Source organism: Chiloscyllium plagiosum, unplaced genomic scaffold (genome assembly GCF_037043375.1).
Source record: "Chiloscyllium plagiosum isolate Xiang-an unplaced genomic scaffold, Cpla_swu_hap1 HiC_scaffold_8, whole genome shotgun sequence".
Taxonomy (NCBI): domain Eukaryota; kingdom Metazoa; phylum Chordata; class Chondrichthyes; order Orectolobiformes; family Hemiscylliidae; genus Chiloscyllium; species Chiloscyllium plagiosum.
Genome location: NW_028270146.1, coordinates 45,348,417 through 45,374,785, shown reverse-complemented (window position 1 = coordinate 45,374,785; position 26,369 = coordinate 45,348,417). Strand labels below are relative to the sequence as shown.

General features: G+C 40.7%; 1 protein-coding gene across 2 annotated transcripts in view; it reads right to left on the bottom strand.

Annotated features, from left to right (window-relative positions):
- Positions 1–26,369, bottom strand: part of begain (brain enriched guanylate kinase associated) — a 203,044-nt gene that overhangs the window by 117,638 nt on the left and 59,037 nt on the right. Inside the window, exons 2-3 of one of the 2 annotated variants that reach the window (XM_087989772.1) lie at positions 8,890–8,962; positions 7,116–7,182 (exon numbers count right to left, since the gene is read on the bottom strand). The exons of the other annotated variant lie outside the window; for it this stretch is intronic. Of the exons in view, the coding sequence (XP_087845898.1) occupies positions 7,116–7,171 (56 nt within the window). The 5' untranslated portion in view covers positions 7,172–7,182; positions 8,890–8,962. The remainder of the gene's footprint in view (positions 1–7,115; positions 7,183–8,889; positions 8,963–26,369) is intronic. 2 annotated transcript variants of the gene reach the window in all.

Genomic DNA, 26,369 nt, shown 5'->3' with positions numbered 1-26,369 from the left:
TTAGTTCACGCCTGTGGTGCTAAAGATTACATTTTATATCAAGTGTGAGAACAGCTGAGTGCAGTACTAGGAAGGTAGAAATGGTACTTTGATAACAATCCTTTTAAAACAGTTGTCAGTATTTCCTTAAATAATACAATTTTAATGACCGCACTGTGTCTCACTTTGTCTGGTAAATGTTTAATTAATGCTTAAATCTAGCAGCATTTCAGACAATCAGGCAAATTAGGCAATTATGCATCCATTTGTCCATTCAAATCAAAATTTTCACAGCTCCTTAAAATGGTCCCCAAAACTATTGTCCACAAGAGGTAAGCATCCTTTATCTGTTGCAATATTTGAATTTCAAAGGTAAATGGGTGATATTAATTTGGCAAAATCTCACCCAGACCCTCACAATAATCTTTAAAGTTGATGTAACTTTATTTCTGCTGTTGCAAGTTTCTGTTTAGCTTGTTTATCATGATGCTATTGATTTTATGTTTTATATTTTGACTATTATTTTTGCCGTCTTTCATTTGAGTACATTTTCAAGCCTGTGCATTTTTTTTTGTCATACTTGACTTTATTAAACTGTAATTCAGTATGTCATCTTTATCAACTGCAGAGAGTTGCTTCATTCAGAGTTTCTGACTCTGGTATTTGGTAGAACAATTACATGATTATTAAGATTTATCTTGTTAAAAATCACACAACACCAGGTTATAGTCCAACAGGTTTAATTGGAAGCACACTAGCTTTCGGAGCGACGCTCCTTCATCAGGTGATTGTGGAGGGCTCGATCGTAACACAGAATTTATAGCAAAAATTTTCAGTGTGATGTAACTGAAATTATACATTGAAGAATTGATTGTCTGTTAAGCCTTTCATCTATTAGAATACAGTGATAGTTTCACTTCTTTCATGTGTAAATCACAAAACCCTTTTTTTTTAAAAGTTGCATTCTCGGGTTAGCTGTTAACAATGGTGATAGCTAGACATTGTCTAGCTATCACCATTGTTAACAGCTAACCCGAGAATGCAACTTTTTAAAAAAAAGGGTTTTGTGATTTACACATGAAAGAAGTGAAACTATCACTGTATTCTAACAGATGAAAGGCTTAACAGACAATCAATTCTTCAATGTATAATTTCAGTTACATCACACTGTAAATTTTTGCTATATATTCTGTGTTACGATCGAGCCCTCCACTATCACCTGATGAAGGAGCGTCGCTCCGAAAGCTAGTGTGCTTCCAATTAAACCTGTTGGACTATAACCTGGTGTTGTGATTTTTAACTTTGTACACCCCAGTCCAACACCGGCATCTCCGAATCAAGATTTATCTTGACATCCATTGACAATAACAACTGGTGCATTTGACTCCAAACAGAAAGGAGTGATATCTTCATGTTTTGATGTCGACAACAGCCAATGTAAAGCATTGTAATGTAAATAAATCAGGCATAGTGGCTGATCGTCTTAGTTGCCCTTCCTGCGCCACTCCTAAATGAAATTTGCAACATTTTAATAGGTTTGAATAACTGAATTAAGCCACAAAGGGCCTTTCTAAAGGACAGACCACAATTTCCTGGTTAATGCCTCGTGACTCAACTGATTAAACTGCTGTCTACTATTGCAGTGTACAGTTTTTGCTGTGGATTATGTTTTTCGCAAGGTATTTTGTTTCACAAATATTTTAAGAACTTTTAAAAATGCTCAACCAGTCATCCATGAAATTACACAGTGAGGCTGATTTTAATTTGTGCCAGTGGTGCTTTTACAGCCTGACTCTAGAGGTGTAGTCCTTACTATCCTGATCTTGCCTTCATTGACTCTACCCCCATTTTGATTTATGGAAGAATCTGAGCAGTCCAAGCTGCATCTACTGTGTATTAAATTGCTGAAGGCACTGGGTACAGCGAAGGCTATGGGTGCTGACACCATCCCAGAGGTAGTGCTAAAGACTTGTGCTCAAGAACTAGCTGTGGCCCTACTCAACCACTCTAGTGTAGCTACTAGACTGTGGTTTCAAGTAACTCTCGCAAATTTAAAGTTAATGGGAATCCAAAGGTTGGAGTCATACCTGGCTCCAAGGGAGATAGTCTGTGGCCAAGGGCATCTTTGCAAGTGTTCTTCAAGGTAGTATCCTAGGTCTAACCATTTTCCACAGCTTCAACAATGACCTTCCTTCTATCATAAGGACAGAAGTGGGGATGTTTGCCAATTATTGTGTAATGTTCAATGCCATTCATGTCTCTTCAGATGCTGAAGCAGTCCATGTCCATCCACACCAAGACCTGGATGACATTCAGACTTGGGATGATGGTCAGAAGTTTGATCAGATGTTCACTATTTGCCTGCTTGAGTACAACTCCAACAATGCTCAAGTACCTTGGCTTAATCCAGGACAAAGCAGCTTATTTGATTTGTAACTGATCTACCATCTGAAACACTCAAGCTCTCCATGATTGATATACAGAAACAGTATATACTTTATAAGATATACATCAGCAACAACTCATTAAGCTTCCTTCAACAAACTTTCAAACTTGCGACCTCTGTCACATAAAAGGACAAGGGCAACATGCAAATGGGAGCACCACCTCCTGCAAATTTCCCTCTAAGCCGCACACCAACCTGACTTGAAAATATATTTATTTGCATTTATTTACTCTCAGTGTCAGTGGCCTGTAGCCTTTTTTAACAGCACTGTAGATATATGGCATCAGATGGTCTGCAGCAGTTCAAGAAAGCAGCTCTGTAGCACATTCTCAAGGGCAGTTAAGAGTAATGAATGCTGGTGTTTCTTGTGATCTCACAGCTTGTGGAAGAATAATTTATAAATTACATACATATTTTAAATAGAAGCTTTCATGTTGATAGAGTTTGGCTGCAATTCTGATGGAAGAAGTCTGGGCGCCATCTCATTGAAGAATCAACTAAGAATAATTCAACTTGACACATCTGGAACCTCTGTCTTATCCTGAGGCACCACACTTGCTATTTAAGTTGATTGATACATAAAGAGGTGAACCTTTTGTAGTACATGTGATAAAACTGAGGATGTTTATTAGAGAATTGGTGACCTGTAAGATGCTGTTTTTGTCAGTATAAAAGACAACTTCATTTGATAGCGTTATAATACCCAGGATTAACTTCAGCATGTCTGGCACCAACATCACCTCAAGGAACAAGATTCATTGCAGAAGAAGTTCAATAACATTGCAAAAGCAACAATTATGAATTATACTCATCTTCCACCTCTCTCAGCCTGCCTACCTACCACATTCTTGCACCAGTCCTCAACCATTCTTCCCCTGTGGATTAGGATGTATTGGCAGTAATTCAAGTGAGTTCCACCTCAGCTAATGAAAATATGGATGCCAGATCAATTTATGTAATAAAATGATGAAAGAAAATATGAAGAAATAGAAATGTTAAAAATTTGTTTTTCATTGTTATTAACATATTTTCCATTTTATTCAGCAATAATTTCTGCTGTTATTTTTCAGACAAAATAAAAATAGAACTGAATGATTATGTAAGAGGATAGTTATAATCTCATTTGTCTTTTGAAGTGAAGAAGATCATTTTCATTGCCTTGGTCAGGTTCTGGTGGGTATTGTATATCTGTGAGTGCTATGGTCAGTTTACACTGGAAGATTTTACTGTAAATGGAACAGGATAGCACAGATGATTGGGTTCTAGACAAGATGCTGTCTTGTGATTTCCTCTTATTTCATTTTTTTTCTGCCTTGAAATTGCACTTGAAGAAGACCTCACATTTTTATTTGGTTATACCAGATGTGTCCATTTGTGACAACCTTCTCCCAGGACTCAAAGAAATGATATCAAACCTCTGAAGTGAATTTTTCAGAGCATCTTTGTGACACTACCTTTGACTTCCCTAGACTCAAACTCTGTTTAGCAGCATGTATCAGATATTCTGGCTCCATGACTGACCCAGTTCAGTGTAACACTCTCAATAGGATGTGAATGCTGGTATACCAGCTTACATGAGCACCTCAGTGTCTGGGTATTTTGTCCTACTGTCTGGTCAGCAGAAGCTTCCAAAAGCTGCTGAAATGAAAGTGTCTGAGCTACTTGGGAGCTGCAGTATTCAGCTTTTATTTTGTTAACTTAAAACCTTCCCTGAATAACTTCCAAATCATTTGCATCTTTCCTTAAATAAGTAGACCACTGCTGCACACAATATTCCAGATCTGGTCTTAGGCCCTGTATAGTACAGCATAATGTCCCTACTTTTACATTCAATATCCCTCATAAAAAACAATAACATTCTATTTGCTTTCCTCATTATTTGCTGCTCCTACACATTAACTTTTCACAATTCATGTACCAGAACACCCAGATCTCTCTGCATTACAAAGGTCTATAATCTCTCACCTTTTAGAGAATGTGCATTTTTGTATAATGCTTATAGAAATGGACAATTTCACATTTTTCTACATATATATTCACATAATCCAAATGTTGACAATAATCTTACAAACACCCAAAATAGGAACAGGAGTAGGTCTTTCAGCTGAAGTTTTTTCTGCTATATGAAAAATCCTGGTTGACCTGATTTCTCTATATTCCTGCCTACTCCTGATAATCTTTCATTCCCTTGGTTATCAAGAATCTAACAACCTCTGTTTTAAAACTATTCACAGACTCCGTATGGCAGAACTTTGTCAAGTCATTGACCTATCTGCATTCCTTTGAATCCTCCAATTGTCCTCTTCATAAATTATATTCTTTCTTGTCATTGGATGATCTGCAAGTTTAGCAACTATACGTTCGATTGCTTCATCCAAGTCATTGGCCCCAGAACTTACCCTGAGGTATACCACTCTTAGCCTGCCAACCAGAAAATGAGCCAATTATGTTTGATGTCTGTTTCCTATTAGCCAATCAATTTTCTATCCATGCTTATATATTACCTCTGATCAATGAGCATTTATTTCATTGCAATAACCTTTGATGTAGCACCTTATCAAATGTCTTCTGGAAAACTAAGTATAGTAATCCACATGTTTCCCTTTAACTATAACATACAATACTTCCAATAAACTGGTGAAGCATGATTTCTCTTTCACAAAACCATGCTAACTCTGACTCTTACCATCAACATATCTAAGCACCTAACTATAATGTCTTTTCTGATAGCTTCTACTTTTTTCCCTACAACAGATGTTAAGCTTACTGTCCTATAGTTTTCTGCCTTCTATCTCTCTTCCTTTTGAATACAGGAGTTACATTTCCAATTTCCATTCCAACCCAACCTTACCTAAATCTAAGGAATTTTGGAAAATTGAAATCAATATGTCAACTCTCCCATTAGCCATTATGTTAAGGTCTTAGGATGATGTTCATCTGGAATTGTCAGCTTCCAGATCCAACAATTGGTGATTACAGTTTTATTTATTTCCTCTCTCCCTTCAATTTCCTGATTTACAGCTATTTCTGCAATGTTACCTATATCTTCTATAATGAAGACTGATGCAAAATACCTGCTCAGTTCACCTGCCACATCTTCCTTTTCAATTATTAATTCTGTGGACTCACTTTCTATAAGATCAATGTTCACTTTGTCAGCTCATTTCCTTTTTAAATAGCTACAAAATCTCTTACTACTTGTTTTTATACTTCTAACAAGCTTTTTTTATTGCAATAATTCTTCCCTCTTTACTTATCTTTTAGTAAATCTTTGCTGATTTTTAAAATAGGAGAAAGTGAGGACTGCAGATGCTGGGGATCAGAGCTTAAAAATGTGTTGCTGGAAAAGCGCAGCAGGTCAGGCAGCATCAAAGGAGAAGGAGAATTGACGTTTTGGGCATAAACCCTTCTTCAGGAATCAGAATTCTTCAGGAATTCCTGAAGAAGGGCTTATGCCCGAAACATCGATTTTCCTTCTCCTTTGATGCTGATTTTTAAAATAATCTGTCTCATCTTCTGTCTTGCTACCCATCTCTGTACAATTATATGCTTTTTCTTCAAGTTTGACGCTATCTTTTAACCTTTTTAGTAAACCATAAGTGGTACGCTCACTCTTGAAACTTTTCTTTCCCATTGGAATCTATCTATTCTGTATATTATGAACTATTCCCTTAAATGTCTGCCACTGCATATCTATTGCTTAACCCAATTTACTTTAGCTTTGATATCATACCCTTATAATTGCCCTTATTTAAGTTTAGATACTATTGTTCATCTTCTGCAAACTGATGTAAAATTCAGACATATTATAATTGCCATGATGTAGCGTACCTTCATGATGAAGATGCCATTGTTGAACCTTTGGTAGGGCAAGTTTGGTTTTGGTAATAAACCAGTTAATTTGTTATTGGCAAATGAAACTTGGCTGACAAGTCCTTAATACTGAACCAAACCAAGTCTAAGACCTAAATAATTTGCTATATCACCAATCTGTTAAATTTACAATTTGTTGTGACCAGTGAAGGAATGGAACTAGAAAAGAAAACTGTTCACGCTCTGACCTCAGATGTAACAGTAGAACGAATAACAGTGTTATTTAGGATTATTTTGGCAGATAATGTCAGACACATTTCTAAGCATAACTTTTTACTTTAAAACTTTTACAGTAAACTTTTAAATTATGCTGGTATTTTGTTCTGACCAAGTAAGCTCCATAGCCCAAGGCACTGCTGGAGAATAGTGTCTATAATATTGACATGTGTAATTACTGTGTAGCACTTCACATTGGGCCAGTCATTAATTTTTATTCTGGGTTTACATACCTCCAGGCTGGCTGCTAGGCCAATTCCTGGAGTTGGCTGTCATTAAAGTCACAAATGCATACATAGTAAGGTACACCTCCAATGTGGGTTGGGTTATGACTGAAGATTTAAGCTGGTAAATCACCATGAAATCAGAAATATTCTGTTTAAACGAAGGTATGTCCTGACAGAAAAGGTATCATGTTAAGGATCCTGCACACCACTGGATCTTGACTACCATAATTTCCCACTTGAAACAAATGTATGGCTACCATCGAAGAGCCCTTACTGAGGAGAAATCCACTGTTGAATGGACTGTTTAAAAAAAATGAACAATCCCAGTTTCAGACTACTGCTGCAGTAGAACAAATAAACATTGGCTCTCATACCATCTGGTTAAATGTGATTCCATTAAGGAGCAAGCAGAAATTTGGATTCCAGCCATGTTCGATGTTGCTGAAAAATAAACAGTTCGGAAAGCTCAATGACTACATGAATAAAAGTGAATTTTATTTTGCCTACTACATATTCGCAGCTTGGACTTTATGGTTTCAATGAAATGGATTAAAGTTTGAAAACTACACAAATCTCCTTATAACAGGAAGCATTGTTAATGTTAGAAATGTATTTGTCATAGGAAACCTGAGATAACCTAAGATGAGGATCATTGTGTTAAATACTCAGATATCTCCCCATCTACAAATCATGTGTGCTACTGCATTGACCCCTTTAATTTCCAAGCATTCTTGAGAAAGGTTTTATGAGGGCACCAATTTTCAATCATTGTGCACTTATCCATTTGGAAATGTGTCACATTATATTTGTTTCACTTTATTCATGTGTGCATCAGGCTCATTTATTGAAACTTGCTTAGTCAGAGGGCATATTATCCTGGTATGCCTCATGCTTGGCAGTCATGGCCATGAAGAGTACAGGGGGACATCTAATTTCCTGCCATCAGTATTGTTGTATTTAGTCCTTACTGGATGTTTGTATGTATGGTACAGTGTGAACTTGCACCCTGTGGGACATGGCTGATCATGCAGTCTCTGGTTGCCCTCCCGTATATGCAATGGTGAGGCGACAGATCAGGGTTACTCACAGCTGAGTCAATGAATTGATGAATGGGCACATATTGATTTGTCAAGATGGATAAGAATCTGAATGTGACATCTGTCAGAGATCGTCCTCAGGAATCATCATCATCTATGATTGTGCATAACAGAGATATTCTCTCCTCGTCTTTTTTGGTATGAGGGGATGTGGGTTTGAAGCCTACTCCAGGAGGAGACTGACAAACGTAAGCATCTATCCTGAGGATCCAATAGTTCGCAGGTGATAGGACACTGGCGCTTAGGTTCCTTGCAATGATTAAGTTAGTGGGCAAAGATCTGGCAAGTGGCATATTTAGCATGGGAAATGTGAAATTATTCATGATGTGATGTAAAGGAATCTGAGTACTGTGGTGCATGACTCACAAAAGGTTAATAAGCAGAAGCAGCAAGTAATCAGGCATGTAAAGATAATGTTATCATTGATCACAGAGGGAATTAAATACAAAAGTAGGGAGGTTATGCTTCGATTATACAGGGCACTGATGAGACAGTATCCCAAGTACTGTGAACAGTATTGTTCTCCTTATTTAAGGAAAAATGTAAGTATGGTGAAGGCAATTCAGAGACGGTTTACTAGATTAATATTTAGAATAGGTGGGGTTGCCTTTTGAAGGTTGGACAGGCTAGGTTTGTGCCTGCTAGAATTTAAAATAATGAGGAAACTTAACTGAAACACATAAGATACTGAAAATTCTTGACACAGTGAATGTCAAAAGGATGTTTCCTCTTAAGGGAGAATCTAGACCTAAGGGGTAGCCATTTAAAGACAGAGATGAGAAGATTTCTTTCTTAAAACAAATTGTGACTCTTTGAACTATCTTCCTCAAAAGGTGGTAGATTCTTGATAGGTGAGAGAGTGAAAGGTTATTAGGGAGTAGTCAGTAATGTGGGTTAATCAGATCAGCCATGATTTTATTCATGTTAGAGCAGACTTGAAAAACTGAATGGGACACTCCTGCTCCTAACTTGTATGTACATATGTAAATATATGCTGCTTCAATCCCGTAAAGTCAACCTGCCATGGAGAAATCAAGATTTCAGCACCCACCTGATTATGTCACTATGTCCAACATGTTTCCTGCTCCTGTTGAGCCCATTCTGTTCAGGGGTTACAAAAATCTCTAAACAAAACCAAAAAAAAGTTGGAAATGCAGTGAAGACTCGCCAATGTCGCAAAACAGCCATATTGACATATTTCAAATACGGACTCTTTACGACTCTAGAGCCGTAAAAGGTTTACAGTGCAGAAGGAGGCCATTTGGCCATTGGCTCTGCACCAGCTCTCTGAATGACCGCTATGATACAGTGCCATTTTACTATAATTTACCCATAACCTTGCACGCTGTTTCTGTTCAAATAAACATCTCATGCCCCTCTGAATGCCTTGACTGAACCAGGCTCCACCATGTTTCCAGGCAGTGCATCCCAGATGCTAATTACTCAAAGTGAAAGTGTGAAAGCTTTTTCTCACCACATTTGCTTCTTTTGCAAATTACTTTAAAACTGTACCCTATCATTCTTGGTCCTTTTATGAGTGGGAACAATTTCTCTTTATCTACTCAATCCAAACCCCTCATGATTTTGAAAACTTCTATCAAATCTCTGAGCCGTCTCCCTGCTCCCAAGGAAAAAGTCCCAATTTCTCCCGTCTGTCTTCATTATGTAGTATAATCACTGGAACCATTCTTGTCAACCTCTTTTGTACTTTCTGTAATGAATTCATATCTTTCAGAATTGGCCATGATCCTACTGAATGGCAAAGCAAGCTTACAGGGCTGAATGACCTAATCCTGTTCCTACTTGTTCCAAAGGTCTTTTGGTCTTCCTAAATTATGGCTCACAGTACTCCAGCTGAAGTCTAACTTGTGTCTGATCTAAGTGCAGCATTAGCTCCTTGCTCTTACACTTCATGCCATTATTAAGATTTGGAGATGCCAGTATTGGGCTGGGGTGAACAAAGTTAAAAGTCAGACAACACCAGGTTAAAGTCCAACAGGTTTAATTGGAAGCACTAGCTTTCGGAGCGCTGCTCCTTCAGGTGGTTGTGGAGTTTAAGAGATCTTTTAACTTTGCCATTACTAAAAATGCCTAATGATATTTTATGCTTTATTGACTGCTCCTGTTACCTCTTCTGCATACTTTACTGCCTTAGGGACATGTATACTCAGGTCTCTCTGCTCCTGCACACCATTTAGAATAGTAGTCAACCCTAATCCTAAAATCTCACAGAAATTGTTTTATTTCCTAAATTGGTTTTAAAAAAAAATACACTATATAATCTACGCAAATATCTCAAAGCTTAAAAAAAACTGCTGTCCAATTAGAGACCAATTCTAACAGAAATTTGACATAGCTTATTAAGACTGTTGTAGCGTAAATGTCCTTTTCCTCATGAATAATTAATTTTCTCGAGGTTATGGTTGATATGCAAATCAAACAGCAGTGCCAGAGCAATTCCTGCCTAAGCATAAAACCAATCTTGCTCAGCAGCCTGTTTGATCTGCTGCTCACCCAATTCAAGTAATCGTAATAAGCCCACATGACTCTGAAACCTTGCTGTGTTAACCTTCACCAAGGTCAGTGGTTGACTGAGGGCTTTAGAAAACGATACCGGATGAAGGACTGAGTTGTCTTGTGTTATTGTAAGGCAGACAGTGAAAAGAAGAAGAAAATCTTGAAGACAAGGAGACAGGGATAATAGAAGGAAGCAGAACAAGTGGAGAAAATCCTGGAGAAAGCAAATAGTGATGAATGGTAGGATCTGAAAGTGGATAGGAATTAAAGGAAATGTAAAGCGAATGTAGAGATAGCAAGAAAATCAAAATCTGAGCAAAAGCAAGATAAGTAATTTTGTTTTTGTGTGATGAAGTAAAAATGGGTGACAATGACAGCCTATTAACATTGCTCTGTGTCTTCTTTTATTCCTACTGCTGATGACTATCACAGTCAATATGATGGACAATAGAGGAAAAGAATAATGTAAACAAAGGAGGAGAAAAGGAGTAAAGGAATTGAAATTATGAGAAAAATCAGACCTATAATATTCCAAACAGGAATTTAACAACCTTCATTTGAAATCCAGTAGGATTTACAGCACAGCAGTATGGCAAATTTCTTTTTCTGATGGATTTGAACAATTAAAATCTCTCAATTTGTACAGTGTAGGGATAGATTATGTGAAGTACATCTGTATCCAATGGCTCAAAATTTACTGTTTTACATCTACTATTCATACTGCTTAGTACTCATTTTGTCGTAATGCTCCATCAGTTTGAATGCTCTGTTGGGTAGAGATTTTAATAATCTCTTCTCACATTAGGATTTGTTTCAGACATGCCTAAAATACAAGACTGCTTCAAATATCCAAATTTATATCAAGTTTAAACTAAAGTTGTGGCCACTCAAAACAATTTTCTCAACCAATTATCTCGATCCCCTGACCAATCAAGAACACACCTTTAATACCCTCACTGACTTGGTCTCCACAGCCCTCGGAAGCATAATTTCCATAGATTCACCACCGTTTGGTTAAAGAATTTTCTCCTCATCTCAGTTCAAATGGGTCATCCCTTATCTCTGACATTGTGCTCTTGGTCCTAGTCTCTCCCGCTAGTGGAAACACCTTCTCCATGCACATATTTTTAAAATTCATTTGTGGGATGTGGGCATCACAGGCTAGCCATCATTTTTATTGCCTGTCCCTAGTTGCCCTTGAGAAGGTGGTGGTGAGCTGACTTCTTGAACCGCTGCAATCAACCTGCTGTGGGCTGACCCAAAATGCCACCAGAGAGGGAATTCTAGGATTTTGACCCGGTGACAGTGAAAGAATGCAATACATTTCCAAATCAAGATGGTGAGTTGTTTGAAGGGGAACTTGAAGATGATGGTGTTCCCATTAATCGGCTGCCATTGTTCTTCTAGATAGACGTGGTCGTGGGTTTTGACAGTGCTGTCTGAAGATCTTTGGTGAATTTCTGCTGTTCATCTTGTTGTTCCTACACACTACTGCTACTTTATCCAGCTCTCACTATTCTGTAAGTTTCAATGAGACCACACTTCATCCTTCTAAATTCCATTTAATATAGAGCCAGAGTCCTCAACCATCCCTCATATGACAAGTCCTTCATCCCTGGGACCATTCTTGTAAACCCCCTCTCGATTCCGTCCAAGGTCAGCATATCTTTCCTTAGATACGGAGCCTAAAACTGCTCATAATATTCCAAATGCGGTCTGATCAGAGCCTTATACAGCCCTCAGCAGTACATCTCTGCTCTTTTATTCTAGCCCCCTTGAAATGAGTGCTGACATTACATTTACCTTCCTAACCACCACCTGAACCTGCATGTTAACTTCAAAGGAATCCTGAGTGAGGATCACCAGTCTCTTTTGAGCTTCAAATTTCCAAACACATTCCCCATTTAGAAAGTAGTCTATGCCTCATATGATGATGAGTAGCCGTCAAGCAAATGCCTGAAATATAAGCTTACAAAGTGAATTGTGCTGCTGTTAAGTACACAATCCTTGGGCAGCACATGCTGTTTCCTCCCAAGGATGGGGGAAGCAGGACTACAATAGAGTGACTCTCTGGTTGTGGCCTCAGAAGTTGTTTGGCAGTCCCAAGACACGTCAAAATTGACTAGCTTGGACATTGATGGCATTCATGAAGTGAGCCTGGGATGTAAGTTTGGGGTTGAAGCGAGTTGATTTGGACAGGGGAGAGAGTGGGCAAGCTATTTCTACAAAGCATTCATGGATTTAGTGTGGTGCTGAAAGAGAATGCTCCTTTGGTGCCACAAAAAGGATCAAAGCAAAAAAAACTATTACACAGAAGAACTATTGGATTGGCTGACAAGACTGCTGCATTCATGGCAGAAACAAATTTTGTTGAGTGGACTTTAACCTAGTAACTATTAACCCAACTCCATGGGTTAACAGTTTCATATAACTCAGTGCTCCATCAGTCCTGCTTTGAGAATAGAGCTTCACTCATTCATTTTACACATGTAAGCATGGGTGACATTAAACCTAATTTCCCGGTCTTTACCTTTAATGATTAGCTTTCAAGATTGGACATAGACTCAAAGAGAATCTGTATCTTCATATATGACTTTATTGATAAAATAATATGCCATTCACAAATAATGTTTACACTGAAAGTCAATGGTTAAATCATATACCAGTACATCTAAACTGTGTACCTCATTATTAATGACTTACACTTGATGAACTACAACAAATTTAGAAGTAGATCTTTGAAGCATATTAACTGAAAAGAACTCTAAGGTTGTATACATGAAATCGCTCTTTAAAACTCAAGTACTGCTTAGTATAACAATATATCTCATGTTTACATCCAAAATAACAAATTTTAATAAACTGCTTCAGAGCAGCCTTGATCTTATTAAATGGCAGAGCCAGGCTCGAAATGGTCTTCCCCCATTTCAATTCCTTGTACTTTTATAGTTACTAAGAAAGGAGCAAATTCTGGAAATTAAAGAGTTGCAATGAATGCCAATCAGACACTCAAAAGCTATTGTCTTCTTGCCATCCTTTCCGAATGATTTCAGGAAGTACTGGAAATCCATGATGTTCTCCCTCCTGCTTAATGTTATCATCTTCTCCCCTCAGATGATTCCTGTCACTCTTACAATTCTTTGGAGTCCATCACAGTCCCTTTTTGTCTTCTCCAGTATAATATTCTAGGACTTTGTGGCACATCCATGCAGAGCACTCTCCAGATCAATTCAAGCATCAGAACTTTATCTTCAGCAGACCTCTACCAGTTGAAATTGTATCCCATTGTATATGTGCTCTGCCTCAGTGAGGCAGTTGCATAACTCTGAACATGGCTGAACTCTGAGGATAGACCTGGTCTCTAGTAAGATATCTAATCGTTGTAATGCAACAGGAACAAAAGTTCTCAAGGATATAGGTAGTGTAGCAGCTTTGCAGGTACCTAGCACCAATTTTCAGGATGTGGAATGATGATCAGACTTGTGCATAATTCTACAATGTTGACTCAGGACATCCCCAACTTGCAGTGACACATTGCCCTTTGCTCATCTGGAGGACATGGTGTCAAGGGCAATAAACATTTGCCCCTTTGTACCTTCTGAATATATGAAAAAATGGTGGGAATTTGAATGGCCTCTGACAAGATTCCAGCAATAGTTCTGAAGACATGTTCCAGAAATTGCCGCTCCCCAAGCCAACACTATTTACAACATTGGTTCTGTCTGACAATTTGAAACGTTGCTCAGATATGTCCTATACATAAAAGCAGAACAAATCCAACCCAGCCAATGACCACCCATCAGTCTACTCATGATTTTTAGTTAAGTGATGGATGGTGTTATCAATGATGCTATCAAGCAGCACCTGCTCAGCAATAACCTGCTCACTGATGTCCAGTTTGTGTTCCCTGCGGGCTCCTGACCTCATTACAGCCTTGGCTCCATCAGTGTCACTAGATTAAAATCCTGGAACTGTCTTCCTTATGGCATAATGTACACTTATGCCAAATGTACTGCAGTGGTTCAAGAAGGCAGTTCACCATCATCCTCTCAAAGGCAACTAGTAATGGGCACTAAATGCTGGCATAGCCAGCAACATGCACAACCCATGAATTAATTTTTAAAAAGACTGAGACATAGTCACTAAGCTGAAACACACTCCGTGTAGGCCCCAGCACATGCTGTTGCTGTGAGGTTGACATAGCACTATGCTGTAATGCAATGCAGCCACTCTCTTAACAGATCATTGCTGATAACTAAGACAAGCGGCATTTGTGTAAAGCAGCAAGACATGACAGTGGTACTGTGAGCCCTTGGACTCTGACTGAGAAGGCAAAGTGCCAAAAGGCAAGGTAAGGCAGAGATGTCTGCATGCATCACAGTCGGCAAAAGGTGAGTGAGCACTAAGACAGTGAGTAAACAGTCCTGAGATGCAGCCTGGTCCAGTCCATGAGAAATGTGCATTTCCCTGTTGAAAAAATGTCCTTTCAGCAGCAATACAATGAAAGGTGCTTGTGCACTAGTGCAGAACTGTACAGGACGTGGATGGGTGATGTGCTATGATGATATCAATAGACAATAGACAATGCGTGTAGGAGTAGGCCATTTGGCCCTTTGAGCCAGCACCGCCATTCATTATGATCATTGATGGTCATCCACAATCAGTATCCTGTTCCTGCCTTATCCCCATAACCCTTGATTCCACAATCCTTAAGAGCTCTATCCATCTCTTTCTTGAAATTATCCAGAGACTTGGTCTTCACAGCATTCTGGGGCAGAGCATTCCATTTATCCATCACTGTCTGGGTGAAGAAGTTTCTCCTCAACTCTGTTCGAAATGGCCTACCCCTTATTTTTAAACTGTGTCCTCTGGCTCTGGACTCACCCATTAGCAGAAATCTGCTTCCTGCCTCCAGAGTGTCTGATTCTTTAATAATTTTATATGTCTCAATCAGATCCCCTCAAATCCTTCTAAACTCAAGTGTATATAAGCCCAGGAGAAAGTGAGGACTGCAGATGCTGGAGATCAGAGCTGAAAATGTGTTGCTGGAAAAGCGCAGCAGGTCAGGCAGCATCCATAACTGAAGAAGGGCTTATGCCCGAAACATCGATTCTCCTGTTCCTTGGATGCTGCCTGACCTGCTGCGCTTTTCCAGCAACACATTTTCAGCTCTGTATATAAGCCCAGTCACTCCAATCTTTCAACATATAATAGTCCCACCATTCTAGCAATTGACGTTGTGAACCTACACTGCACTCCCTCAATAGCCAGAATGTCCTTCCTCAAATTTGGAGACCAGAACTGCACACAATACTCCAGGTGCGGTCTCACCAGGGCCCTGTACATCTGCAGAAGGATGTCTTTGCTCCTATACTCAATTCCTCTTGTTATGAAGGCCACCATGCCATTAGCTTTCTTCACTGCCTGCTGTACCTGCATGCTTGCTTTCATTGACTGATGTCCAAGAACACCTCGATCTCGTTGCACTTTCCCTTTACTTAACTTGACTCCATTTAGATATCGGGAAACTCGTACTCATCAGATGCCAGGATCTATTGATGGATGGTGGGGGGGGGAATGTGTGTGATTTCTGAGCATAGAGTGTGCCCTGAGATGTTGGTGCCAGGTGTCCAACGTGGAGTTTCAGAGGAACAAGTGGTGAGCTGGATATCCAGGTACCCACTCTGACTTTCATGTCGGGAGTTATTGCCATTTCATTTTTATCCAGGAGCTAGGAGCGTGAGAAACAGCATATTAATAAACTGAGACCGGTAGTAATGAGATGGTAATACATGAAAATAGGCCCCTTATTGCTCACTGGCCAGGTCCCATCTCACTGTTCCACACAGATCAAAATGAGATTTTTTTTGCCCTTGTCATCAAGTAGCTCCTCACTGGCCGAGGGAAAAATACCGAGGGAAACTCCTGAGCTACAGAATAGAGAAATGAAGAAAAGAAAGTAACATTACAGCAATAGGTTAGGGACCAGTATTCTGGCAGGCAGGTTTTCTACTGCAGCACTGCTACATTTAAACTAAGTAGCGGGGGGGAGGGGACAAGCTGGATGTTTAAAAAGGAAATTGAAGGGAAAGTTAGAACAAGAGAAGTCAAGAAAGACAACTGTATCAATGAGGCAGAAAACTCAGAAAGGCATCATGCTGTAAGGTTGAGTGAAATAAGGGTTGATGGGAAGGGTGAGAGCAGTAACAAATTAAAAATACTATACATGAATGCACGAAGCATTAGACATAAGATGGATGAGCTTGAGGCTCTTTTGGAAATTGGCAGATACGATATTGTGGGGATAACTGAGTCGTGGCTTCAAGTGGACAGGGCCTGGGAAATGAATATTCAAGGTTACACGTGTTATCATAAGGACAGACTGACGGGCAGAGGGGGTGGGGTGGCCTTGTTGATAAGGGAGGATATTCAGTCCTTTGCGCGGGGGGACCTAGAGTCAGGGGATATAGAGTCAGTGTGGATAGAGCTGCGAAATACTAAGGGTAAAAAGACCCTCTTGGGAGTCATCTACAGGCCCCCAAACAGTAGTCTGGATGTCGGATGTAAGTTAAATCAGGAGCTGAAATTGGCCTGTCGCAAAGATGTCACTACAGTTGTTATGGGGGATTTTAACATGCAGGTAGACTGGGAGAATCAGGATAGTATTGGGCCACAAGAAAGAGACTTTGTGGAGTGCCTCAGAGATGGATTCTTAGAGCAGCTGGTGCTGGAGCCGACCAGGGAGAAGGCAATTCTGGATCTGGTATTGTGTAACAAACCAGAATTGGTCAGAGACCTCGAAGTGAAGGAGCCATTGGGAAGTAGTGACCATAATACAATAAGCTTCAATCTGCAATTTGAGAGGGAGAGGGTACAGTCGGAAGTGACAGTACTTCTGTTGAATAAAGGGAATTATGGAGCTATGAGGGAGGAGCTGGCCAAAGTTCAATGGTGCAATACCTTAGCAGGGATGACCGTGGAGGAACAATGGCGGATATTTCGGTGTATAATGCAGAAATTGCAGGATCAGTTCATTCCTAAAAGGAAGAAAGATCCCAGGAGGAGGCATGGGCGGCCGTGGCTGACGAGGAAAGTAAAGAAACATATAAAGTTAAAAGAGAACAAGTATAACATAGCAAAGTGGGAAAACTGAGGACTGGGAAGCTTTTAAAGAGCAACAGAGGGTTACTAAGAAGGAAATACGCAGAGGAAAAATGAGGTACGAAGGTAAACTGGCCAAGAATATTAAGGAGGATAGTAAAAGCTTTTTTAGGTATGTGCAAGGCAAAAAAATGGTTAGGACAAAAATTGGGCCCTTGAAGACAGAAACAGGGGAATATATTACTAGGAACAAAGAAATGGCAGAGGAATTAAATGGGTACTTCAGATCTGTGTTCACTTGGGAAGACACAAGCAATCTCCCTGAGGTAACAGAGGCTGAAGGACCTGAACTTAAGGGAATTTATATTTGCCAGGATTTGGTGTTGGAGAGACTGTTAGGTCTGAAGGTTGATAAGTGTCTGGGGCCTGATGGTCTGCATCCCAGGGTACTGAAGGAGGTGGCTCGGGAAATCGTGGATGCGTTGGTGATTATTTTCCAGAGTTCAATAGATTCGGGGTCAGTTCCTGAGGATTGGAGGGTTGCTAATGTTATACCACTTTTTAAGAAAGGTGTGCGAGAGAAAGCAGGAAATTATAGACCAGTTAATCTGACCTCAGTGGTGGGAAAGATGCTGGAGTCTATTATAAAGGATGAAATTACTGCACATCTGGATAGTAGTAACAGGATAGGACAGAGTCAGCATGGATTTATGAAGGGGAAATCATGCTTGATTAATCTTCTTGAATTTTTTGAGGACGTAACTATGAAGTTGGACGAGGGAAATCCAGTAGATGTAGTGTACCTGAACTTTCAGAAAGCTTTTGATAAAGTCCCACACAGGAGGTTAGTGAGTAAAATTAGGGTGCATGGTATTGGGGGCAAAGTACTAGATTGGATTGAAAATTGGTTGGCTAATAGGAAACAAAGGGTAGTGATAAACGGCTCCATTTCGGAATGGCAGGCAGTGACCAGTGGGGTACCGCAGGGATCCGTGCTGGGACCACAGTTTTTTACAATACATGTTAATGATATAGAAGATGGTATCAGCAATAACATTAGCAAATTTGCTGATGATACAAAGCTGGGTGGCAGGGTGAAAAGTGATGAGGATATTAGGAGATTACAAGTTAGATGTGTGGGCAGATGCATGGCAGATGCAGTTTAATGTGGATAAATGTATGGTTATCCACTTTGGTAGCAAGAACAGGAAGGCAGACTACTACCTCAATGGAATCAATTTATGTGAAGGGGCAGTACAGAGAGATCTGGGTGTTCTTGTACACCAGTCAATGAAGGCAAGCATGCAGGTACAGCAGGTAATGAAGAAGGCTAATAGCATGCTGGCCTTCATAACAAGAGGAATTGAGTATAGAAGCAAAGAGGTGCTTCTGCAGCTGTACAGGGCCCTGGTGAGACCACACCTGGAGTACTGTGTGCAGTTCTGGTCTCCAAATTTGAGAAAAGACATTCTGGCTATTGAGGGAGTGCAGCGTAGGTTCACGAGGTCAATTCCTGGAATGGCAGGATTACCTTACACTGAAAGACTGAAGCGACTGGGCTTGTATACCCTTGAGTTTCGAAGATTGAGAGGGGATCTGATTGAGACGTATAAGATTATGAAAGGATTGGACACTCTGGCAGTAGGAAACATATTTCCACTGATGGGTGAGTGCCGAACCAGAGGACACAGCTTAAAAATACGGAGTAGGCCATTTAGGACAGAGCTCAGGAGAAACGTCTTCATCCAGAGATTGGTGGCTGTGTGGAATGCTCTACCCCAGAGGGCAGTGGAGGCCCACTCTCTGGATTCATTTAAGAAGGAGTTGGATAGAGCTCTCAAAGATAGTGGAATCAAGGGTTATGGAGATAAGGCAGGAACAGGATACTGATTAGGAATGATCAGCCATGATTATATTGAATGGCGGTGCAGGCTCGAAGGGCTGAATGGCCTACTCCTGCATGTATTGTCTATTGTCTATTGTCAATACCCTGGATATCCATAGGTCAGAAAAACAAGAAGCAAAGTTAAAAAGACAAACATCACAGTCTCACTCCAAAGGCTCTGCGCAGCAGACTAGCACAGGGAACCAGCACATAGTCTGACACCACGCTCCGCACTTGGCAACTGTTCGCAAGTAACCCACACTGCGGCCACAGGTCACTGGTAATTCATACACCGGCCTCAGGCCACTGGTAACCCATACTTTGCCCACAGGTCACTGGTAACTCACACTCCAGCCACAAGTCACTGGTAACTCACACACCGGCCTCAGGCCACTGGTAAGCCGTACTTTGCCCACAGGTCACTGGTAACCCACACTCCAGCCACAGATCACTGGTATACCACACTCTGGCCATAGGTCACTGGTAACCCACACTCCGGCCACAGATCACTGGTATCCCACGCTCCGGCCCCAGGTCACTGGTAACCCACACTCCGGCCCCAGGTCACTGGTATCCCATACTCTGGCCACAAGTCACTGGTATCCCACACTTCAGCCCCTGGTCACTGGTATCCCACACTCTGGCCACAAGTTACTGGTAACCCACATTCCGTCCACAGGTCACTGGTAACCCACACTCCAGCCACAAGTCACTGGTATCCCACACTCCAGCCCCAGGTCACTGTTATCACACACTCAGCCCACAGGTCACTGGTATCCCACACTCTGGCCACAGGTCACTGGTATCCCACTCCACCCACAAGTCACTGGTAACCCACACTCCATCCACAGGTCACTGGTAACCTACACTCCAGCCACAAGTCACTGGTAACCCACACTCCGTCCACAGGTCACTGGTAACCCACACTCTACCCACAGGTCACTGGTAACCCACACTCCACCCACAAGTCACTGGTAACCTACACTCCACCCACAGGTCACTGGTAACCCACACTCCACCCACAGGTCACTGGTAACCCACACTCCACCCACAAGTCACTGGTATCCCACACTCCGGCCACAGGTCAGTGGTAACCCACACTCCGGCCACAAGTTACTGGTAACCCATACTCCAGCCACAGGTCACTGGTGACTCACACTCTGGCCACAGGTCACTGGTATCTCACACTCCGGCCCCAGGTGACTGGTAACTCACACTCCGGCCCCAGGTCACTGGTATCCCACAATCTGGCCCCAGGTCACTGGTAACTCACACTTCGGCCACAGGTATCCCACTCTCCGGCATGATTAGTAAGTTTGCAAATGACACTAAAATAGGAGGTATTGAGAACAGTGAGGAAGGTTATCAGGAATTGCAGCAGGACTTTGATCATCTGGGGAAGTGGGGGAGAAATGGCAAATGGAGTTTAATAAAGGTAAATATGAGATCTTGCATTTTGGAAAGTCAAAACAAGATAGGAGTTTCATGGTGAATGGTGAGGCCTTAAGAAGTGTAGTGGAACAGAGGGACCTTGGAGTTCAGATGCACAGTTCTCTGAAAGAAGAGGTACAGGTAGACAGGGCAGTGAAGAAGGCTTTTGGGCACACTGACCTTCATTTTTCAGGGCATTGGGTAACTTTTTATTTTGCAGTTGTACAGCACGTTGGTGAGGCTGCACTTGGAGTATTATGTTCAGTTTTGGTCACCCCTGAAGAAAGTTACAAGGATGTTGCCAGCCCTCAACGGTTTGAGTTATAGGGAGAGTTTGGACAAGCTAGGACTTTTTTCTTTAGAACGTAGGAGACTAAGGGGGACCTTTATAGAAGTGTATAAGATAATGAGAGGCATGGATAGGGTGAATGCGCTCAGTCTTTTTCCCAGAGTCAGGGAATTGAGGACTAGAGGGCATCCGTTTAAGTTTAGAGGGGAAAGAATAAAAGGGAATCCGAGGGGCAACTTTTTTACACAGAGCGTGGTACACATGTGGAATGAATTACCAGTGGAAGTGGTTGAGGCGGGTACATTAACAACATTTAAAAAGCATTTGGACAAATACATGGATAGGAAAGGTTTAGAAGGATATGGACCAAGTGCAGGGAAATGGGGTGAGTGTTGATGAACATTTTGGTCAGCATGGACTAGTTTGGGCCAAGGGGCCTGTCTCCGTGTAGGACTCTATGACTTTATGACTAACTGTCTCAGATCACAACTATGCAATAAACCCATTTTTAAACATTTTATTTATTATTTAAATGTTTTATTTACCAAAATAATGTTGTCATCAAGCCAAAAAGTTGTTTGGCCTACCACACAAATGAGTAATGTGATATGAGTTTCAGTGCCAGTATGATGCTAGTTATGTAGTTCATACATCCAATGACTGGCAAACCATATCAAACAACATATCCTCTTGTCCATTTGCAGTGGACAGCATGCTGATCATGCTCAACCAGCCCCAGCTTGCAGCCTCATTAGATGCGACTATGTTCTTGGAAACCATTTATAATTAATTTGGACTGTGCTGAGAATCACACCTGAAAACAATTTAAGATAATCAATCAGGTTTGCATTATGGCACATTTGTGTACATTATACACAGGACTCTGATTAATGTCGGCAAAAGGAAGTTGTAGATCTATTGCACATTTTTTTATTTTAAAAAGGTGGCTATGCGGACAATCAATCTCTACTGCATTTCCATGGCAACACCCTGACCAATCAGAATCTACCTGCCTGGTCTGAGAATTAAGTTTGATAGTTAACTGTACTTGCTGCTCTCCATTTTGTTCAGATATATTTCTTGTGTCCTAGTTCCGATGAGTGCAAGACAAAAAACATCTACGTCTTGTCTCCTTTTAGCAATGTTTAGGGCTACAAATAGTGACCATTAAATTGTTTGTAAAGTTCAGACTCCACGACTCAGACAAAATGCTTCATATTCTTTCTCTTTCTGAAAAAATGATTTTTGTTTCTAATCTAGAACATGGTCTGGTGAGTGGTAACAGTGAGTTGGATGTGATATACATATATTAGCATAGTAATGGTCTCATTTAGTAACTAACGAACTGCAACAATTCATTTTAAGCTGAATAACTGAAAAGTTATTGATTCATATCCTGCTGTGTTTGGGTAACTAGCTGGCAATTTTAAACACTAAAATGATTTAAGATGATATCATTGTTAACACTCCAGTATATGATGAAAATCATTAATATAATAAAAACCGTGAGTAGATTCTGATTAACATCAAAAATTATCAACAGGAATTTCAGTATTTTCTGCTACTTGCGAGTTTTGAGATAGAGATAACATTAGTAAAATGTTTAGTCTAATAACAGTAAGGTTGTCAATTTTATTAATCAATAAAATAATAAAACAGAAGAGCCAGCCTAAACCTTGACTTTCCTTTACAATTCTCACTTCCATTCCTGAAAGTGATGATTCTTCTTGGGGTCTAGTTAGGATTTTTGGTGGCAGTATTGAATACATTTTATACTGCTGAAACCAAGTGCAATGTATGCTTCTTCAGGATGCCTGCTGTTCAAATTATTTCAGCACACAGCCATTGTGATTACTCTGTTGGTTGGCAGGGGGCCAAAGCTGTGAACGGCTAGCATCAGCTGTAGGTAGCCTGCGTTGCTTAAAGTTGATGGCTTCTGTACTGATTGTAATGAGGTCAGACAGGTGGACTGCACAGGTGGACCCCACAGGCCCTGATTGGGGCTGTTAATCTGGTCCAATCAGAGAGCCCTGGCTGACAGATATAAATAGAAGTATCAGAAATTCTGTTCACTCTGAGAGTTGCCTCTGAGAGAGCTGGTTCAATGTCAAGGACTCTCCATGTATAAATAATGACTGACTTGCTGACAGGGTACCAGCCCCTGTGGAGTTATTTCAGCTTCCTCGTAACTGAACCCCGTTCTCACGTTCACCTCACCCTTATTTGACAGCCTCTTCTAATTTACGAGTGTCAGATAGCGTAAGTCTTACCTTGTCCCATTCACAGCACCAGAGCCTTAGCCTGGAGCCTCTCTTTTCTCAGATATCTAAGAAGTAACTCTGGTCAGGCATGTTAGAGGAAGCACAAGAAGACAGTGATGATGAAGGGAAACCAGTGCCTCATTTCATTCTTCTGACTGACATTTCAGGCACTGACACAGAGCAATTTCACAGACAAACTGGGAGCTGTACATGGTGAGACATTGGGTATGAGAGACCTGTAGCCAAGGCAAGGGACCAATATAGACTGGGTTTTAACTTTCCAGAGGGTGAAGTCATAGTTGGGTTTTAATGCTGAGGAAACATAAGCATTATGAAGGGACAAGCTCCAGAAGGCGACTGGTGGACACGGGCAACAAAATGATTGGTTCATTGTGAAACCTGCCACAAAACCTACCTTCCAAGGAGCATAGAGGAGTCCAGCTGCAACATGATGACAGTCATTTTGCAAAGCTTGGAGCTGTTTCCAGCTCAGAAATGATAGCCAACTCCTTGTACACTTACTAGTCAGACTTCAGGCAAGGAATACCTATCAGTTGCAGGGGGGATAATCAAACGACTTCAGCAATTTATTTTTGTCATGTTGTTGGGATCTCAGCCCAGCATGGCGGACTCCAGGCCCTGGCATGGTGATCTTTCAGCGGTATGTGACAGTCTCTCAGCCAGGCAAGGCCTCGCTGTGGACTTCTGGTCTTAAGGTAATTCGCTGAAGTGTGGTCCCTCCGTGGCTAAGCATTTAAGTAAAACTGTGATGTTTGAATTTTCAGCTTTTTTATTTTCTACTCAAAATTAAGAAGGTGTCACTGTGCTGCAATCACTGCAATGTTTAACATTTAACTTTGTTCTTTCTTTACCTTGTTCTTAAGATTCTATACATAGTAACTTGTACCTAAGATAGCACCTTGTTCGGCGACAATATATACTTTTCACTAAACTGCTGTACTTTTGTACTTGAATGCGCAAACAATAAAAATCAGAATCAAAACCAAAATCCCCCAGCGTTCGGAGAATTGACGAGCCCTTCTATGGGGGAGGTGCAACGGAATGTAAAACCTCTCAGCCACTTAACCATAACTGCTGCTGAGCGTTCTAAATGGATGAGATTCCCAGTTGCTGAGGTCCCACCCAAAGATAGTTACAGGCAAATTAGAGACCAGCAACTCTTCATACAGGAACATCAGGAGGAGAGATAGCTGCTAGCTGCACTGCAGACACCCAAGGCCCAAGACAGGGCAGCAACCAGACCACAGGCAAGTGAAGGCCAGGTCAGGGTCACAGGAAAGGCTGAGATGAGCTATCAGCAGTAATCACGTGGGAAGCCAATGGCAAACACTATCAACATCCTGGGAGCTATCACTGACTAAAAGCTGAACAGGTTGAGACTGGAAATTCTGTAGCAAGTAGTTCACCTCCTGATTCACCAATTCCTGTCCACCATCTTCAGGACACAAGTCATTTAGCAAAGGAATATTCTCCAGTTGTTTGGAAGGATGCAGCTCCAACAACATTTAAGAAGCTCAACACCATCTAAGACAAAATTGCTTGCTTGATTGGAACCCCACCTACCGCCTTCAATATCCATTCACTTAACCACTAACTGCAAATGGCAACAGTGTGTACCTGCAAGATGCACTGCAGTAAGTTACTAATGCTCCTTAGACACCACTTTCAAAACTATTGATTACTACCATCTAGAAGTACAAAGGCAACAGATACACAAGAGTGCTACCACCTGCAAATTCCCCTCCAAGCCACAGATCATCCTGGCTTGGAAATATATTACATTCCTTCAGTGCTACTGGGTGAAAATCCTGAAACTCTCTTCCTATTCCGCAAGGTTCAAGAAGGCAGCTTGCCCCCAGCTTCTTCAGAGCAATTACAGATGGGCAAAAAAAGACCTGCTGGTTTAACCAGCAACACCCAAAAGCCATGAATCAATAAAGAAAAGCTGAGTGGTTTTGCTGGGAAGCATTCTGAGATGTGGGAAGGCCCAGGAGCATCCATTTAATCCCAGGGACACCAAATCTTGCAGTGGGTTGAGGGATAATGGGTGTCAACTGGTCATTAATAAACTCTATTGGCCTCCCGCTGCTTGTGACAGGGAATTCACTGCCAGCCCTTTCTGTGCTCTAACTTATTCGAGGTAATTTTTTCTGCTGCCACAAGGAAACAAATGGAGGAGCTCTCCCACAATTAAGTGGCTCCAGCCATGTCTCCCACCATAACTGACTGCTTAAACTCCAGAGGTATACAGAGTGTCAGACCAGCACAACACTCGGATCACAACTGGTTGCAAACACTGCTGTTGTGCTATTCAAAAGCAGAGCTTCCCTGTCAGTCTATCATAAACTCCTGCTTTTACACATCATCAAGTCAACCCAGATTTCTGTTTTTAGTGCAGTTTTCAGGTCTGTATTAGAGCATATTCAAATATCTTTAATTGGGATGGCAACAAAATCTAAATAAAATGAATTTATCAAGGCATGAACCTCAATTTCCCTACTGTTGCTTGTATGATACAAATTCTCAATACCATTGAAGATTCATAATTAAAAACCTAACAGATATTTCAGTAAATAATTTAACATAGTATTATTACAAATTAATCTAGGATTTAAGACATTTTTAAATTAATTTTGCACTTAAGCAGGATTTTTATTCATAATTATGACTGCTTCAAGCAGAACACAGTACGTGAAGAGAGTGCATTGTTGTTTAGTTCTTACTGCAGCATTTTCTTTGTCTCCTGTCCATTTTCATATCTTTCATTTTCTGAGCATGCTTTTTTAATATCATCAGTCAGCCAGACAACTGATAAATGAAGTGTTTATAAACTGATTATGGACCCTATTCTCTTGACAGCAGGTGAAATTCCATCTTTGTTTTTGAGTGCACAAGCTAATATAACAACATGCATTGAATAAATACCTTTTATTATTAAAAATAGCCTAAAGCACTTTGTAAAAAAAAGCAACTAGTCAAAATGGATACCCAAGCTGGGTGAAAATAAAGAAAATGAGGAAGAAAAA